Source organism: Lepisosteus oculatus, chromosome 17 (genome assembly GCF_040954835.1).
Source record: "Lepisosteus oculatus isolate fLepOcu1 chromosome 17, fLepOcu1.hap2, whole genome shotgun sequence".
Classification (NCBI taxonomy): Eukaryota; Metazoa; Chordata; class Actinopteri; order Semionotiformes; family Lepisosteidae; genus Lepisosteus; species Lepisosteus oculatus.
This window is the reverse complement of record NC_090712.1, coordinates 13,913,139-13,930,563: the sequence shown is the minus strand read 5'-3', so window position 1 is coordinate 13,930,563 and position 17,425 is coordinate 13,913,139. Positions and strand designations below refer to the sequence as shown.

At 39.8% G+C, this 17,425-nt stretch overlaps 1 protein-coding gene across 1 annotated transcript in view; it reads left to right on the top strand.

Moving 5' to 3' along the window:
* The window catches only part of camkmt (calmodulin-lysine N-methyltransferase), a 129,349-nt gene extending 117,363 nt beyond the window's left edge, over positions 1–11,986 (top strand). Inside the window, exon 11 of the mRNA XM_015363320.2 lies at positions 10,648–11,986. Within this exon, the coding sequence (XP_015218806.1) occupies positions 10,648–10,740 (93 nt within the window). The 3' untranslated portion in view covers positions 10,741–11,986. The remainder of the gene's footprint in view (positions 1–10,647) is intronic.
* The last annotated feature ends 5,439 nt before the right edge of the window (positions 11,987–17,425 follow it).

Below are 17,425 nucleotides of genomic sequence, written 5' to 3'. Positions count from 1 at the left end.
CGATTACAGCGTTCCCTGAGCCCACTCCATCCGAGCAGGTATTTCTGCTGCTTATTAATTATGCCACAGAGTGGATTAATTCCTCTCCTAATCTCCCTGTCTTGTGAACGGATTATTAAAGTGGCAGTTTCTTGCTTGTATTTCTCTCCTCACTCACAAGGTTTTTCATGTAAGAACTTCATGTGTATATACAGCATACAGTATATACATACAGAGGTCCGAGAATTGCCATCACACACTTAACATATTCTTATATTTATTATTTCTGTCTGTACAGTTTTTCATATATACAGTATACACCATTTTATAGAATGACATATACAGTATGTGTGCATTCGTACATACTGTATGTAAACATAAGCATATGTGTATTGTGTTTGTTCTCCACATCCACATCTATAAATTAAAGATTCTTAGAATTCTGAGCGCAGCAAATGCAAGCCTAAAATTTCAACAGGTAAGCAGCCAATTTCATTATCCAGACGTGTGTTTTTTGTTGATTTTTATTTTTTATTTAATAACAATTCTATAAGAGAAACTGTATTTTTTAAAGAAATGCATTGGACTACTAAAGTCTGGCCTAGGAGGATATATTTTTGATTAAATAAAGGTGTTACACCTCACATAGATGTAATAATCAAAAACAATATTATATGTATTTCTATAAAATATGAAACAATATAGATGTTACTGTAGATTCCAAAGTCGACAGTTTTTCTTATTTCAGAAACCGGGTGAGATTAAAAGCTATCAGGCCGAGTAATCAAAAGCATACAATGAAAATAAAAAAAACCTAATCGGGCTTATCAGGCATCCTTAAATATTACTGCTGGAGGAAAACAAACAGCCCAATCATTTTAGTTATTTTTTCTTTAGTGCTCTTGCTCAAAACAGCTGCATAAATGACCACCTAAAAGCAGCAGAGAACAGATGTTTCCAGCTGTTTAACAGCAGATACAAGCTGCTCCCAGCTTCACGGAGGCAGGAGAAGGAAGAGCAGCAGGCTTGAAAGCAGTCATTAACCAGCGCTAGGCTGTCAGTATTCAGAAGGGCAGGTAAGGGGGAAATTGTTCTGTCAGCAGGACGTTGCCTGCTTCTCAAACCTTTAAAAGTGATTTCAAATTTATTAAAAAGCTTAAGGAAATTTTCTTTTGATTTTCTGCCCTTTCCTTTTTGGTGCACACTTTACACAACTGACAGAGGAGGCAAAACAGTTTCTTATGGCAGCTTGAGGCTGCGCTGCAAAGTGTGAATCTGTGGGAAAGAGGTTTAGTTTCTGAGTCACTTTGGCATCTGTGGTGGGACCAGCGATGATGTAAACGGAACTTTTTGGACTGCGTTTTCCGATGACATTTTCTAATTTAGTTTTTAGGCAAGCCTTCCAAAACGATGTTGGAGCTCTCTTCCTGAAGTCTCTAGACTTCATTTAAAATCCTCTGCAGCAGAACGCAGTCAGATGGATTCTATAGAAAGAGGCGCTTATTTAAGATGTGTTGGCTCGAAGGCAAGTAGTTCAGAGCTCACTAGACTTTGATACCACAGATGGTGCAAGGAAGCAAACAAACATGGCGGTATGTGTGCAGGAGCCATAGGGCCGGAGAAGAATCCAGCCAACTGAGACATCAGGTTTTGTCAGCGTGGTTCCTTCTCTCCACACTGTGCCTCACAGGGAGGCTCTTCCTAACACAATCAGCAGTCAATATCTGTTTGGAGAAACAAATGAAGTTGTGTTCTTTCAATGCAAAAGTGCAGCTCCCCTACTGGCAGCTACTAATAGCACTTTGTAAAGCCTGAGTCCACTGTCTGTGTTGACATTCACTGAAGACGAATCTCATTGTTATCAGAGGCTATCCTTCTCGTGCATGGGGGAGTACCTTTCAAACTGTTGGTGCTTGCTGAGCAGTCACGAATAGCAGACTATACTCAGCATAATCATAATGTAAATATTTTGAAGTGTTTCACGCCAAAAAATAACCGCAGTAAATCTGCACAACGGTGTTATTTATTCACCCATGCAAGTCAGTGATAAGAAAGCCTTTTCTATGATTCTTCAGGTCTATCATTTTGTTGTTAAACTTAGCTTTTAATTTTCATTTCCACATATTCTGATTAGTTCCAGTGATGGGAAAAATAGTGTGAACAACAAATTTCTCTTAAGTGACTACCATTCCTACATCAATTTATTTATTTTCATGTTTGAGGTTATGTTATAAAACAGTTATAACAAAAGATCCTTTTAATTTTTTAACACTTTAAATGTTCCTTTACGACCACTGCAGAACCTCCTTAGAAGCCTATGATAACTTGAATTGCTTTCTATACAGTTTCATTTCAAAGTTTCTATGCTGTTCCTAACCTTCAGATGTTTCAGAGCTCAAACTGGTTGTGTGTTAGGTGCCTGTATGTCTGGCAGCCAGTAGCAGCATCAGGCTATAGGAGCTGGAAATAAGCCATGTTGTTGAACCCAATATCCTGGATTCTTTCAAATAATACCTGGATGAGATACTGGGATCAATTAACTAGTAAATGCCACATAGGCTGTATGGGCTGAATAGCCTCATCTAATTTTGAACATTTTTATTTCCTTGAAAGCAGAGGGTTCACTGGGTCTCTCAATACTAAAGTCCTTTTCTCAGACCCATTTTATTAAATTTTAGAAAGGCCCTAGACCAGCTTTTTTCAAATATGTCTAAATTTAGGCCACCATTTTCATGTGACCCAAGGACAGCAATTGCAGGATCGGAGGCAGACTGTATGTGAATGCACAGCTGGCCTCAAGTCTCCCTTTTGTATCATATTACCAGCAAGAATATTCAAGTAACAAACCTGATGACACTTCTATACTGTAAAGAAACAAGTAATAGCTTTATTCCATGCTGAAAAAAAGTTGAAAAGAAGACACCTGAAGAAGGCTCCACGGCTGAAATGTGTTCTCTTTCTTCTTTTTTTCAGCATGGAATAAACCTATTACTTGTTCCTTTGCAGCCTAAGCATGCTAACGCAGCTACCCACCTGAACTTCTATACTGTGCCCTGTGATGGACTGGCATCCCATCCTGCCTCGTGCCCATGGTTTGCCAAGATAGGCTTCAGCTCCTCAGTGACCCTGAACTGGATGAAGGGGTTAGAAAATGGACGGGGGGGGTGGATGGCTTTATAAAGAAAAATATACCCTGAGCCACTTTGAAATGTCAAAAAATGTCTTTAATCTTTTTTTTTAATTGTCAGGTTTAAACCTCTTTGATTATTGTTTATCAGAATCAGGTTATCGGTGAGGTTGAGTCAGGTCTTTCAGTGAAAGAAAATACTTTTAAAGTTTTTAGTTTTTCAACGTTTTTGAACATTTTACACCGAACATTCTTGCCTCCTCACCTGATAAATTGATATTATCTGAACGATAAGTTTCTGACTAAAAGGCATTTTTTTAAGAGATCTTTAGTTATCCATTCTGTGTTACTACAAATAATAATAAAAACCGTTATTATCTTCATTGTAGTTTTTTATTTTATTTGCAAGCATATCTCAGTAATTGCTGTTGCACTGGTGCTATAGCTGTGATGCATAAACACCTTAATCAGACAAAGCAGTGCTGAAGGAGGAGGGCTTTTTATTCTGCTGGAGCACCTGAATCACAAGCTGTCTAAAACCATTCTGCAGGTCCCATCCTGTTCACACAGCTTTGCCTTCTGCTGCACAGATTATCATCTACTAAAGTGCATAGTACTCTACTCCATTGGCTAATTCAGCTTTGTGTCCGGTAGTCACCTTTGATTAGCTATGTGCACTGTGGTTAGATATGTGTTCATATATTCAGCTCTATGTACAGTGGTCAGCTCTATGTCCAGTGGCCAGCTTTGACTCTAGAGGTCAGCACTGTTCCAGTAGTTAAGTGATCTCGCCATTTACCCTCTTACCTATAAGCTTTACTTATTAAATACATAATGCAGTAGACTTTGAATATGACCTGAGAAATACTAGTTTCCTACTAGTGTTAACTGCGACAATTGTGGTGAATTTGTATTAACTGCCTTCTATAGCATTTTGTGTGTATGTCATGTGATTTTATTTTTTAAAAAAAATCAATGCCCTGTGTTCAATGACCTTTCGAAAAGCATAGGTCTTTGACTTTCTGGTGTAAGAAGCCACAAAGAAAAAGTCCAGTTCTTCAGGACTGGAAGCGGGAAGCATCTGAAGTCACTTACTTTCCAAAGTGCTTCCCAAGCAGCCCCTTCTGAGCACAGAAGGCAATGCTGTTGTAAGTAAAAATGCCCTAGACAAGATTACTTATGTCACTTAGGCCACGGTATCAGACTGTTGGAACTGTGTAGTTGGGTATTAGAAGTTCTAAGATTGCACTGTCTGTATGTACCTGGATAAATAAAGCTCTGCTTCTAATCAGCAAAAGAGGTTTGCCGCAACACTGCCCTTTTCATGCACACAGACACAAAGTGAATCGTGTCTTCTGGCATATATGGCTGAAGGTCCTTCTGAGGCGTTATTGAAGATTAAGCGTGAGACCTTCTACTTGCTTCCCCCTTTACCGAAGATGTATCCGTTAGTCCTGTCTGTGGCAGTGGTTGAAACAAATTGGTGGTAAATGCACATTATTTTCGTTCACTGACTAAAAACGAGTAAATGCAATGTATTTTTAATTATGTAGTAACTGTACTGTTCTTGCACACTATTTCCCATTTAATGCATCATGACTTGTTCCTTATTTAATGTGGCAGCAACATATTGTACAAATATATTAGTTATGCTTGCTAATTTACAGGCATATATTCCCCAATAAATAATTGCATATGAAATACAGTACAGTGTCAGTGCGTATATCATAGTTCTGTGAGACAGGCTTCCAAACTGGAATATTGAATATTCCAATATACTGAGAAATGGAATGTTAAATTGATGAACATGATGATCGTGTACATGTTGATATGGCATGTTTTACCTACTAAATAGCTGATCAGATGTCTTTTCTCATATAGGATTGGTATCACGTGCAGTCCAATTGACAAGCTCTGTCGGCTTCAGGTGCACAGAAAAGTAATAGGGCAACTTGATAGGTTGTTCCGATGCAGACAAGTCTCCTGAAAAACATGTTATCAAGCAATTTGACGTGAAGTCCCTTTGACAGTGTGATAGGGCATATGGCAGTGATCATGAAAAGCTGGAGTGAAGCTGTCATTGTCCCATGACCTTAGAGTAATTGACCTCCACATTGAAGGCTGTCGTGAGTGCCACAGGCACACTGCACCTTCACGAGTGTGGCATGTCACAGGCTATCTCACTCAGACGCAGTGAGGTATCATTGCCAACAGAGCATGGGCTCTGCATCCTCTCTGCACCTTCACACAGGTATGCCATGGACAGGCTTTAGCAGTGCTAATGGATGATTTGATTTCTGATGCATGAGTGCTGCCCAGTGTGCAGGGCAGCCGTTGCTCAGCACTTGCTTCCTAGGTATTAGGAGCACAAAGAAATGACACCTGATACCTGGCTCAATATGGAAATTTAGTGACACTTTACAATAAGTGGCTCTTAATGTACATTAGTGCTAGGATTAGCAGGTTGGGTAGGATTTCATACGAATTAGCACCCAGATCCCCAGGTGTGCACTAGAGTTCCACCTTCTGCACAGGGCCAACACACAGGGGAGTCAGGGACACTTTGTTCTTTCTGTTAACACTCTGGGTGGTTGACTTCATTAGCATTCGCTGTTTCATTGTCTTCCTTTTCCTGGTCCCTCATCTCCTTTGCAGTTGCTTTTTTTATTTTTTTTTGTCCGTGTCTATCCTAAGACAGACATTTTGTCCTTGGACTGTATACCAAATAGCAGGCAGCATGCAGAATAAAACTGGAGATTCTTTCTTTCAGTTATCCCTGGCATAAACAGTGTTCACTGCTGAGCAGTACAACATTCACATTTCGATTGATACATAACAATCGGCTATCGGGCTGATGGGGGCAGCAGTTTTGTGAACAGTACACCTCTCTTGACCAGTCTTAGGACACCCTACCCCCAACCCCCCCACAGAGATGCACCTGAAGGCTTGTGGGGTCTTTGTTCAGGACAGACCACCTACTGTGGTACACTGCCTTTTCAGATAATGATGTTTTCTGAATTGTGAGGAAGGGAAACCTGAGTAAAGTACCTTTTCTTACCTGTAATTTGTTGAAGTCTAAAATTACAGAAGGGATGGGTACAGAAAACAGGAGAATCAGAGTCTTATCCTCCTTATGCAGCACTCACACACTCTCACATTAGGTAGAATTAGGTAGAATTGTTTCATGACTATGAAACTATCTTAAAGTGGGTATCCAGTGTTATCTTCTGATTAACATTCACACACCAAGGTGTTGTGCCCCAATAGTTTGTGAGTTGTTTGGCTGGTAAAATGTTGTGTATCTCTCTTCATAAGCAATATACATCTTAGACAGGACGCCCAGTCGCTTGCTTTGTAGTGCTTATATTATCACTGTATCAGAATCTGTAATTCAGATGGATGTAACTCTCTGTAAATTCATTGAAATACAGTAAATCTTGAATAAACTGCAAGTGTTAAGCTACATGTCTTCTTCAATTATTAATGTTTCTTACATACTAATTATACTGAGCTGATGAACCTTTTTTATTAATTTACTGTAGCTCCTTTAACACACAGTGATACAAAAGTAAAGCCACACCTTTGTGATGAACGTTATCAATAGGAATACCCAAGTGCTGCTGTTCATGACGCAGTTGGGTCTTTAGTGCTCTGTACTTCTACCGTTGCCCTGTGGTGGAATAAAATGCACAATTTGTTCAGGAAAAAATCAACAGATTGAGAAAGAATTAGTGTCATTTCCTTTCAGTTAAGTTTGAGTGAAAGGCAAACAAGATTTAGCTTTTACAGGGCAATTCTATGAAAAGGCAGAAGTAATAATGCAACAATTTCAAAATATTTATAGCAGTGATATTTGCTGTAATCAAGATACCATTATGCAGGCATACTTTTTTTCCCCCTTAGATTAAAATGTCCTGAATACAAAGAAACAAATATTGGGATCTGAAAGGTTTGTAATTCAAGCTGTCTGAAAGGACTGAATTTGTTTGTGCTCTCTGCCGGGTAGATACCGAGCCTGGGCTGTGTGGATGTCTTGGCAGGCTCTCAGCCCTGACTTCCCTGTGGCTTGGCGCTCCTCCCCTTGTTTGTTCCTGCAGGCCCAGCGTTCCCTATTCTTTTTCGGATGAGCCCTTCTCGACAAGCAGGGAGATGCCACGTTTTTTCAAGGCTGCATGTTATCCTCTTATCCCCACTGTTTTGGAATAGAGCGTAACCAGCTGGAGAACTGTAAGAAGCCTGATAATGCAGCTATTTTCTGCCGTCCCATCTTAATCTTGTTACACAAATGGTTGTGAAGAGATTCATGAATTTTAATTTTGCCCCCGTGCATTAACCCCTTGTGTCGATCATCTTCTGCAGCCTCCTGCTGAACCCCTCCTGCTCTTTCTGTCTGTCTTTCTCAGCATCTGTCCTCTTCAGGGACGTTCACCCTACTGTAGCTCTTGTTCCCCCTTCTTGAGCTGTTTTTTTTGCAAAGAAAAAGAGAGTGGCAATAAAATAAATGACTTCCATCTTGGCAGCGCTGCGATTAAAAATAATACAGATTTAACCAGCCACCCATGAAGCCGATTAGCAGCGAGTGATCAGGAGGAACAGCTTTGCTTGTTAAACTTTTCACCTCTGCTAGCTCTGAATTTTTCCTTTCCTAAGCATGGGGTGAATTTTTAATGTAAATGTGTCCCTGCCTGGAATAGGCCGCTGGGTTTCTCTTGGCTTAGTGTTGGGCAACTGGCCTCCAGATAATCAGGTCGAGGGTTCAAATACTGCCTGCACATGGAGTGGTGTGGAAGGAGATAACACATATCGAGGGGTGGAGGGAGTCTATTTATCTTTTCGTTTAAAAGAAAGGGGATTTTACTTGAAAATCATGCTGGTTATCTTACTTGAATCAGGACTGCAAACCTCAGAGCTCAGCCCTTGCGGTCTATAAGCCGGTATCCTGTGTGCAATGGTGGTAACAGAAGAGCTGTGATATTATGCTGGTATCAGTGCTGTCTCTCAGCATTCCTCTGTTAATTGCATGAACTGAGGTAATGTTAGTTGTTCTTATTAATTGTTTAATTCTTGACCCCAGTCTTTGCTGTGATCAGCTTACTGAAAGCCGATCAAAATTAAATGACTGGGCGACTGTAATGTGTTGATGATACATAAACTTTTATTACCTTTTCAAATGAATATTACATTGAGTTGTGTGCGTGACAGGTTTTGTTTTAAGTATTAATTTGTATATTTGTTGTTTTAGGTCAAATGCATGATCCATGTACATGTAGAACATGATTACACTTTATTTTCTGTTATGGTTAAGGTTAAAAAAAATACTATTATTGTTATTATTTAGAATATTCCTCTGGTATGCTTTTGTTGCGTGTTGATATCACAGGAGTCTTATTTGTCTAATCCGATTTCAAATGATGTGCTCACTTACTTGTGTAAACATGAGCAGTATGGCTTCTTTCCACACGTTTTGTTGTGTCTTAGTTCTCTTAGTTTATTGCTTAAAGATGCCAACTTCAAATCCACCCCCAAGCCCTTAAAATACCAAGCCAAAATGACTTGATCAGAGAGAAATGGTACTTCTGGGGTCTGGCTGGTAGGAGGCGAGGCAGCTGGGTTTTTTGCTAGATCATCTCATTCCTGCGCCGTGGCACCCATCGAGGAAAACAGCAGGATACTAGAAGGAAAAGAACATTTGGAGTATTTTGCAACTTTCAATGACTTCAGGGACCGATTAAGTTCTAAATAAAATGCAGAATATGAAAAAAAGAAAACGGGCATATGAAGTAGACTCTTTGAAGGTATTTAGGTGTGCGACCCCTGTATTTCTGCAGCCCCTACAAGGGGAATGTTTTGGAAGATAGCAGTCCTTGTTTTAGTGGCCCTGCCTATGGCAGAGACAAGAAGTCTGTGGTGTCTACCCTGAACACAGTAAAAAAGGGGGTTAGACTGCCAGATTGCTTTTGCAATTGCCAGTCAAGTCTCCACTCCTGCCCTCCTCCTGCTCAGCCTTTTCTGAATGGCTCATAAAGGTAAGGACCCCTGAGACTTGAACCAGCCTTTTAAAGATCTCATTTATGGACTGACATAAAAACATCCCCAGCGTGAACTCTCTGTAGCCACTCAGTGATGGTGAGGGCCAGAGCTGCTCTATGGAGGGCATGCAGGCTGCATTACAGGAGCAGGCTGGGACACTGTAGAGGTCCCAGAATGGCATTTGGCAGTTTCCTGCACATTGCAAACAAATACATGTGGTGTATGAACTAATGCACTAAATGTACATGGATACTGTATGTACATGTATGTACTGTAAATTTCCTTAAAATAAAGCAATTTTTAGAGTGCATTTTATTTATGAAACAATTTAAGTATAACTTTTACTACAAAATGGAGAAATGTTCAGTCGATATTAAGGACAGTGTTATTTAAGCTGTATATTTGAACTGCTGGTTGAAACGGATGAAGGATTGTAGAATCTGAACTTTATAATACTTGTAAACTTGAGACTGTGTGTTGTATATTAGTTTATTTATTTTCTTAGGTTTTCTTTGAACTTGTATTTGTACATACAAAGAAATGTATGAAATTTCTGAAAATTACAACACAGCTCTTGGGAAAAATGTCAAATCTATTTTTTGCGGTCTTTCTTACACCAGGAAGTGCAGCCAGTCTAGCCAAGTGAAACGCTGTTATTCCGCAGACTTTGTGTATCCTAGAACACCCCCCCACCCTGTACTGTTTGTCCCTTGACCAGCCACTCCAGCACTGCGGCCCCGTGTTGCGACACTCAGTTTGGTCCCATTAGCCACTGGCTTTGCGGTGCTCTTAGTTGCAGAATGGGGAGAGACCCCGGCAGGCAGCCGTCAGGTAGGGTTCTGGCAGTCATCAGGGAGACAGTAAGAGACCAAGAAGCAGTATGTGTCCCTCAGCCCAGCAGCTGTTTCCCAGCCTGTGGGCCCAGGGCTGTCTGTCTTCATTTCATTAGACAGGTCGTTGTGCATATTTCCGCCAACAGGGAGAAGACTGGTTGGCCCTTCTGCTGTCGATGGCACTGGGGAGACAATGGGGGTCCAGGAAGCTCTGAGCCTGAGACTGGGCTCCTCAGATTGCGGGCATTATGTAGCTAAGCCACTGACATCTATACTTTGTCTTTGGACGCATAAATGCTCTTAAAGCTTGCATGACAGAGTGGGCTGCCACTGTTACACTGTTACAACAGCAGCGGACAGACTTTGAAAAATCACGGCTTTAAATTGCACGTGTACCGTATTTGTGTTTCCTTTAATTGTAAAGCAAGTTCTGAAGCAGAGCAGGTTTGTCTCGCCTTTTTGAAAAGTGCAGACGGACATGAATGTACTGTATAACTATGGAAGTGTTCAGTACGTGTTATATTACAATATAAATACTGTGTGTACAGTATATATTTATGAATTTCTGTGCTGCTGATTTGTAAAGTGTATTTTAATATCTACTTCTGAGTAGGGAAGTTTACGGCATTGGGCTCCTGACTGTGTCTCTGTCCTCCTCATTTGGCCATCGTTTTTCAGATGAAGAGTGAGACGTCACAGTCGTATGATGAGAATCTCCACTACCCTGTGTTGCTGACTCTGACCTGGAGCCGACCTCAGACGCACACCTGACCAGAGGACCTCGCAGTGGTACAACAGCGAACCTCCATCTCCTCACCTGCCACTATGCCTCAGCCCTGCGATCACTGTTAACCCGCGTATGGTACTATATTCCTTTATTTTTGTTAGCAATTATAATTCAGAAGCTGATTCAGTGTTTTATAAAACAAAACTTTTTTTATTGTAAGTCAAACCCTGTCCTTGCTCCCCTCTCCCTCCCCTACCGTTCAGTACAAATTGTGATGAAAATCAGTATTAAAGATGTTACTGTTATTTTTTATATTGTGTGCCTGGACTTTCACAAGGTTTTGTAGCGTGAAAGTGTGTCCAGTTTAAATGTGCAAAGTGTAAAATAATGACACGAAGCAGGTGAAGACAATGATGGACAACGTAGAATGATGACAATTTATCGGCGGAAGTTCAAACATTTTTACTTTTGTTACATTTAATAAGGCTAATTTACAGTATAACAGAGTAAGCCTCAGATATTCCATACTGCTCTAATGGCCTGAAAACAAGTTGGAGCCCACTTCTTATTGACCAGGAATATATCACATCTACAGTGTAAAATCAAGGAACACTAAACATTATTTTAATTCTGTGCCATTTTTCACCATTTTTACCATTTGACACAGTGTAATGCAATTTATCTAGAAAGGCCTTGAAGTATCACTCGAGATACTTTGACGCTTGTGTCACGAGTTCTGCTCTGCTCAATGCAAGAAAATAACATATGGAAATCATTCAGTACAGTTCCATCTTTGTACGTTTTTTCTTTTCTGCCTTTTTTTCCATAGTTTTGATCTCTCTCAAAAAAGCAGTTAATTCTCAGCAGTTGCACCAAAAGGTACCATGTCTTAGTGCGATTTAGCACAAAATAACCCTTGCATTTAATATAATGTGTCAGTTGAAAGGACATAGCTTCTGCTTTTGGTGTTCTAACTGTGAGATCAAGTGGGTTCCCTAAGTTTCAAGCTGTAAAAACTGCCATCCTGGAAAACCAAAAACCTTTCTGCACTGTTTTTATCCCACGCCATTAGATTGCTAAGGGCACTTTATGAGCTTTTATTTGTCAGCCAGACTATCTGTGGTTTTTGTCTAAGTTCCATCAAGAGATCTTGAAAAACCTGTGCTTTTTACTATGCAGATGTACTGTATATGGAAAAGAATTTTAAGAAGGCATTTATTATGTTTTATGTGTGCTAGCCATATCATATGGTTATAATAACTCTTGAATAAACAAATGGAAATATCCCAAGCTGTTTTTTAAATGTTTTTTTCATCAAATAAAATCAAAACTACAGCAAAACTGATACATGCAGTTATTGTGGCATTCAGAATAAAATACCCTGCTCATAATTTTATGGAGCCAGAGCAAAAACGAATTCCTATTACTGTTGTTTTTCTGACATGCTCATTTTTTGGCTGATGTATGTCACCCAGGTAGGTGCTACAGTTGAGTGGTAGATGGGTCCCCTCCTATACTGTATGTAAACTATTTCTAATCATTTGTAATGACAAGCACTATACAACCACAATTATTGTTTGTAAGCATTTTGTTATTTGATCATGGAGATCATGTTTTTTCTTCCTTGGTCTGTTATTGGGCAGATTTTGTTTTGGATGAAACATTTCGAAGTGTTTTTTTCTATCAGCAGATCATGAAACTGTCCAGATCAGAGAGCCATACTAATTTCTTGGTGTTCGTGTGCAGCGTGAAACAGCAAGGGGGAAAAATATGCGTTTACTTGGGTCGGGGATTTCAGTTGAATACTGTATCCTGCTGCTGAAGTGGAGCCATTTTCCATTTTATAAAATGAAAAACAAAACCAACCCCCCCCCCAAAAAAAACAAGTGGCTAATCCTTGCCCAATTCTGCGGCAGGCTGCACAGTGGAAACATATGGGCCTGGCTCGATCTTTTGATATTTTAAACAGGATGGTTTTCTCCTCCCCTCCAACTACAGAGTACGCTCCCTGCGTCAGACAAGGGCCTCATTAACTTGACCACTTGCCCTTTGAACACAAAGGCTTGCCCGGCCCCCTGCCCCTCCCACCCAATTATGTGTGATTAGGCTCAGTACGCTGTGTCAAGATGAGGGAGTGTGCTGAAAGAACATTATCTGTTTAGGGACAGCAGCACTTTTAGGCTTCTGCTTGGAATGACAGCCGTACTTTATGGGCACAGGGTCTTTAGCCAGGCGGCGTCTATAAAAACAATAATATGCGCAGTGACCAGAGTGGATGGACAGAAGCTTTTGCCTTAGACTCAGGCCATTCAGCAAGTGTTTCATCCGCATTTTGAACAACAGCTGCAGCACTGTGTCTTACGAGAAAAATACTTATAAGATAAATTTATGCTATTATAGATTTTCCATTATGATAGCATTTTCTGCTTTAAACATCCCACACAGTATATCTTATATTGTGTCTTGTCACAATTTTGATATGTAAAAGAGGAGTTCAGTCACATTGAGGAGCTGATTAAAAACAGATCATGCAGCGCCGTTAGCCAAAGACAACGGCTATAACACTCGATACAGATGTTAAATAAAAAACAGATTATTTAGTGCCATTGGCCAATGATAATGGCTGAAATGCATCGGTCCATATATTAAATAAAGATTTTATGTTTTAAATCAGCTCCTGAGTGTTTCTGAGATCTTGTTTTAATCGTGTGCTGTGCTTTGTGCAAGTTAATGGAGTTGTGCTGTTGTATCCCCTTGTTTTGTCAAAAGCCATGCAAAGAACTGCAGGACTTTCTGAAAAGATTTCAGTACCTTTAACTAGGCTATAAAACAAAGAATTGTGCATAAATATAAATTCTTTTTTGAAGGTGTTCAAAATACAAGAGGACTGCTATAATGAAAATATATCAAGAAAGTTGAGAATAGAAAATATTTAGCTAAATATTACCCATCATGTGGTAGGAATGCTAAAATATATTCTGCTTTTCTTTTTGATGTTGTTATCTGATTAAAAAGGAGAAGACAGAATATGGCGAGGTTCAGTTTTGATTGTTGTTTGTTCAGACCTATCCAGGTTTTGCAGAGCAATAGTTGATGACATAGTCAGCTGGAAACGGGTTGGTTTTTATCCTGTTTTTAATTACAGTGTGTTTGTTTATAGAGTACAACATGGGCACGCACCCAAATACAAGTGCCAAACATGGCACATTACAGATAAACCCAAATTAGTGGCTCACACAAGCAGTCAGATGAGTGAGGCGCAGCCGGTTCACACAGCACAATCACTGCAAAACGCACATCACCAAATAAACAAGTTGTGTCTCAATGGTAAAGAAAATGGGATGTAAAGACAAACTACTCACCATGCAGTTCCCAGTTGTGATAGTAACTCTGCCATTGCATGTCTTAGAAATACTAGAGACGTGAAATGTGCATGGTATGCATTGAAAAATAGTGTCATTTGGAAAGCCCTTTTAGATCAACAAAGTATTGGATATAATATGAAAAGAGCTCACATTTATGTGGTGCAATATAGATAAATCATAACAAACACACATTTGCATTGTTTCCAAAGAACATTTGATATGGCTCAAAGCTGAAAATCAGTCATTATATAATGTAATGTTTATAAGGTAGAAGATGATGTTTAAGAAGTAATAACTACATCTAAATGGAAAATTATGTTGTACAGCACTTACAGTCCATATAGCCCTACACATGATATGGCCAGATATGAGAGAACCTGCTATCCTCTTCCTACCTCTACCTGGCTGACAAGCAGCGCCTGGGCTTTTCCTTCTTTGGCTACAATGTGCAACATTTTTGTCCCAGAGCTGCTTTTCAGTTGCACACAGTGGTTACCTGTGCCAGACAGCACTCAGGTGTTTTGTGGTGGTGTTTGTGCCAGAGAGCAGATAGGATCACAGATCTGCCTTTTTGACCGTTATGCTCCTGTCACTTCTGTCGATGTGAAATCCGAGTCTGGGGTGTTACTTTGTTTCAAAGCATTCAGTCACCTGCTTCCTTAAAAACCAGACGGGCTAGAGAGGAGGCAAGGGAAAGGAGTGCTTATATAATCCACTCAGAGCGATCAGCACTGGTGATGGTGTTGTTGGCTGCAGAACTGAGATGCATCTCCCAGGAATAAATGTGTGTGCATTCTACTGTGTGTTTTTTAGTAGGGGGAAAAAAATTATGTATACATAAACCTCACTCATTCTCTCTTTATAAACAGCGGTAAGTTGTTAAAACATAAATGGATAAACTCTTCATAGAAATGGACTTAGAGACTTCTATTCATCACCGTCATCTTTTGTGTGTTTTTGCAATGAAATTTAATTTAAAGTTTTTCTTTTTCTTCTATCCATTTCTTATCTCAGCATGCCTGGTAATCCCCCTGCCTGGTGTGTTTTCTGTACACTATCTCCAGTGTACTACACCTGCTTCCCACTGAGCGGCCTTTCAAAACATTTTTCAAACACAAATTAAAATGGGAGAAATGTGTTTTAGTGGTCTTATAACTGACTGACTGGCGTCATTTAATTAGAAACTGTATGGTCTTGCAGGTACTGTAAATTGTTAGATATTGTATTAAAAAGGATTTAATATATTTATAGTCACAGTTGTTGCACAGTATATTAGTTGCATAAAATAGTGTTTGTTTTTCAGATATTTGTAACCCCACTGCTGCTTATTTTTAATCATGTGTAAGGAATTCAGATGTGGTGCCAAGAGCCTGAGATCTGGAGACAGCCTCTTGTCCTGTAGTTGCTGCTCAGGTCCATGAAATGTGAGAGGTTTTGGGAAGGGACAAGGAGCTGTGGTGGAGTAAATTCAGGAGGTCTCTCAGGCCTTGTTCTGGTGACACAGGGGCCGTGTTTCACAACCACCCTTGTAATGGGGGTAATTGTGTCAGGGTGGAGCGCAGACAGGGAGAGGGGCCCCTGAGGTGAGGAGTGCGGGGCGAGGGGAGGAGGGAGAGCTTGTTGTGAAAGACCCACTGCTCCCTCTGACCTTGAGCGCTCCCCCATTGTACAGCCTCAGCACAGCCACTGCTTTTCTTCCTCTTGTCACTGAGCTGCCCGGCACACAGGAACAAAAGAGGAGTCAGAAGCTGTGGGCAGAACTTTCCATGCCAAGGTGTTTAATTTCAGTGCAGCATACTTCTAACACCAGGGGAAAGTGGGCTGGTGTTTCATTTCCCTGCTTCCTCCTGCGTTTGTATGTTTGTTTGCACACTTGGGCCAGGTTGAGATTGTGATGACAAATCAAAAAAACATTATTCGGACCGCAAACGTTTTGGAATTTGGTTGGGAAGAAGTCTAATACTGTGAGACAATCCGCAGAGGTCTGGAAAAAAAGGAACCACTTCCACTTTGTCTGTTAACCTTGAGATAATTACAGAAACAACAGGGTGAAACTGTCCTTCTTCCCTATTCTTCAGTGTTCAGTGTTCAGTTCCAGTGGTACTCACTGATGGCTTAAGCACATTATTCTAATATAAAAGCTGGCTTGAAAGCAGACCTGTTTGACATACCAGCAAGTCTTAAACAAAAGGTTCTGTGGCAAGGTCATTGGCTTTCTCATCCCATAGAAACTGAAAATGGATAGCAGATCTCTCCTCGAAGAAAACATTATTATTGATTACTGGGACGTCATATGTTTTTAGTCAATTAGCCACAATGTTTTCAAAATTAAAATAGAAAATGTCGCTGATATTTATGTGCTTTTGTGTGTACAGTATGTGTAAAAAACTATGTTTTTTTTCTTTACAAATTAATTGATATAGTGCGTGCTTAACAGTTAATCCAGGCTGAAACACTGCATACCATTCTAACATTCAGGAAACAGTGCAAATGAATGTTGCTTAGTGTTGCAAACAGAGAAGGAAAATTGTTTTTAATTAGCACCTTCATAAGAACTGCTGATTAATACTGTTTGCTTTGGTGAAAAGCTTTCAGCTGAGTAATTTGAGCAGCCATTACTACAGTTTTGTCAGTGCAGAACTCCTGTTGTTCAACACAAACAGCAGATGATAATAGTGGCAGATGAGTTTGTCAAGTAACAATTTGCTTTATTGAGAAACCTCTGTGTAAAATCCCTGTACAGTAGGTAGCAAACATCAATCATATATTTAAGGCTTTAAAAAATAATAAAAGGCTCAATTAGAGTTTTTCAGGGACTAAAATTAAAGCCCAGTTTATTTTCATAAGCTGCTGGAAACTGCTCAGGGCAAGCACAGCCAAAGGAAAACACACATCTGTCTACATGGTGCCAAATATTTTCTTTGTAAAAAAACTAAAACAGCTGGCTACACAATGATTTCTATCATTGTAGCTTATTTAGTCCTATAAGTTAGGAAATGATGAACAAAGGCTTTTAAGAGCAATATATCATCCTATATGCCATAAAATATATTAAGCAAGTAATGTAAGAAAGACCAAAATAAACTGGGTATTATTAAGCATCAAGTACAAAGGCTTACAATCAGTAAAATACTAAGACCTAACACTACTAACACCTGTACAGAGACAGAATGATTAAATGCTTTAGTTCTCCAGTGTTTCACTTTACAGAATAAAGGCTATTGACATCCTCTACACAACAGAAACACTGTCTTTCCAGATATATTGTAAATAAAAATAGGCCCTCTCCAAAATTGAGTTAATCGCGGGATTTATTCAGCTCATTTTAATACACAACTGAACAAAGACTAAAATTAATTTTAAC